Source organism: Sorex araneus, chromosome 3, assembly GCF_027595985.1.
Source record: "Sorex araneus isolate mSorAra2 chromosome 3, mSorAra2.pri, whole genome shotgun sequence".
NCBI lineage: Eukaryota > Metazoa > Chordata > Mammalia > Eulipotyphla > Soricidae > Sorex > Sorex araneus.
The window spans coordinates 218,373,952-218,375,792 of NC_073304.1; the positions used below are offsets into that span (position 1 = coordinate 218,373,952).

General features: G+C 51.6%; 1 protein-coding gene across 1 annotated transcript; it reads right to left on the minus strand.

Moving 5' to 3' along the window:
• Window positions 1-284: 284 nt before the first annotated feature.
• Window positions 285-797, minus strand: LOC129403558 (keratin-associated protein 2-3-like). Its single transcript, XM_055132364.1, has 2 exons — window positions 567-797; window positions 285-476 (listed from the first exon to the last, which is right to left on the minus strand). The coding sequence occupies exons 1-2, from the start codon at window positions 795-797 to the stop codon at window positions 285-287; spliced, it is 423 nt and encodes a 140-aa protein (XP_054988339.1).
• Window positions 798-1,841: the final 1,044 nt, after the last annotated feature.

A 1,841-nucleotide genomic window follows, 5' to 3' on the forward strand; every position in this document is an offset into this window, starting at 1 on the left:
CTCAGAACGAGCAGTCAAAGAAAGTTGGATTTGCTGGGTCAAGGAAGAGTTTATTGGAAAGCAAGCATGACACCACACCCAGGACCTAAGATGGGAAGAAGAATGCTATTGTTTTATAGTGTCAAGTGATCCAGATCTTGGGTTAGTTCTCCATCTCCATTCAATATCCTGATAGACTTGGGGTCTTGAATGCTCGCTCAGGCGGGATGCCTGTTAGAGCCAGGGGAAGCTGCTTGTGCGGGAGGCTGGTTAAGTGCTTAGATAGTTCAGTCCGTACAAACTGCTCAGCAACAGCAGCAGCAGGGCTCCGAGGTCCTGCAGGTGGTGCGGCAGGGGGCCGGCTGGCAGAAGGGCGGGCGGCAGCAGGGCGCCTGCACCAAGATGGGCTGGCAGCACGTGGAGGCCCAGCAGCAGGGTCGGCACACCACGGCCGTGCACGACGTGGGGCAGCAGGTGATGGGGCAGCAGCAGCCGGGCTGCAGGGAGCAGGAGTCACAGCAGACGGGGCGGCACACCACGGCCGTGCACGACGTGGGGCAGCAGGTGATGGGGCGGCAGCAGCCGGCCTGCAGGGAGCAGGGGTCACAGCAGACGGGGCGGCGGCACGGCTCGCAGATGGGGCGCGTGCAGTGGGGCACGCAGCTGACGGGGCGGCACACGGTGGTCTGGCAGGACACGGGGCGGCAGCAGCAGGGGTCGCGGCAGCAGCAGGGCTGGCAGCAGCCTCCCCCGCAGCTGGGAGCGCAGCAAGAGCCGCAGCAGGAGCCACAACTGGATCCACAGCAGGAGCCGGTCATGGTGGTGGTGTGGGGCTGGATGGGTGGGGCTGATGTGAGTTGTTGGGTGTTTTCAGGGGTAAATGTCTTCCTCCCCACTTGCGGGCCCTTTATATACCCTGGCCAGGTGCTCATGATTTTTTTTGTTTATCTTTTAGCCAATTAAGTAGAATTTTGTTTTGACTAATGGTTGCATTGTTGGTGGCTCACTCATGATCTCATTAAAGACCACTTGTTGCATCCCAGATAGAAAAGTGTTCATGCTTGCTCATCATCGGAATCTCAGCACTGCCATCTGAGATAACAGCTCTCGATTACTGCTAATGTGGAGTAGGAAGCACTTGTTAAAACCAAGCCAAAACATTCCAAAAGTGAACTGCGATTTGGAAAGAAAGAAGAAAAGGTTAAGCATCCAGGAATTTCGAGAGTATTGTCGAGATCCTATTCTTGATCCTCCAAAGATCCCCCGCAAAGTCTCCATGTGAATGGGTCAGGTCTAGACTGTTTCTTCTGTGTAGATTCTGGGGAAGTACATTTACACAGCATATGATTTGATGGAACGCTTATGCCTTGAATGGGCCGGTAATTCATTTACTTGTGTGGGAAAGATAGAGTTTATTTTTGCAAACCATCTAGGTGTGGGAATCTTAATAACCTCTAAGTCTGGCTTGCATTCACCACCCTCCCCCATTTTTTCCTTTATATATGATTTTGTCCTTCCTGCCCGAGTAAATGATTTTGCCTCTGAGACTTTTACTTCTAGGATGTGACTTTTTTTTAATACTTGTTTTTCTTGTGTGCTTGTAATAAAGAACCATGTCACAAGAAGTGTTTTTCTTAATATACCTTGACACGGTTGTTAAGACTATGAAATGAAATGGTGGAGTTTCTTTTTTTTTCTATTCACATGGCTAAAATGTGCTATCCACTGTTTAGGGGAGGTGCCTTGGAACAGCAGGCAGCTGATCTGCCTGGGCGCTGGCAGAGGCATGATGATGCCTGTACAGAGGAATCACCTCCAAGGAATTGCAGGGGGAAAATTTCTCAGTGCCTGTCAGCTTCACC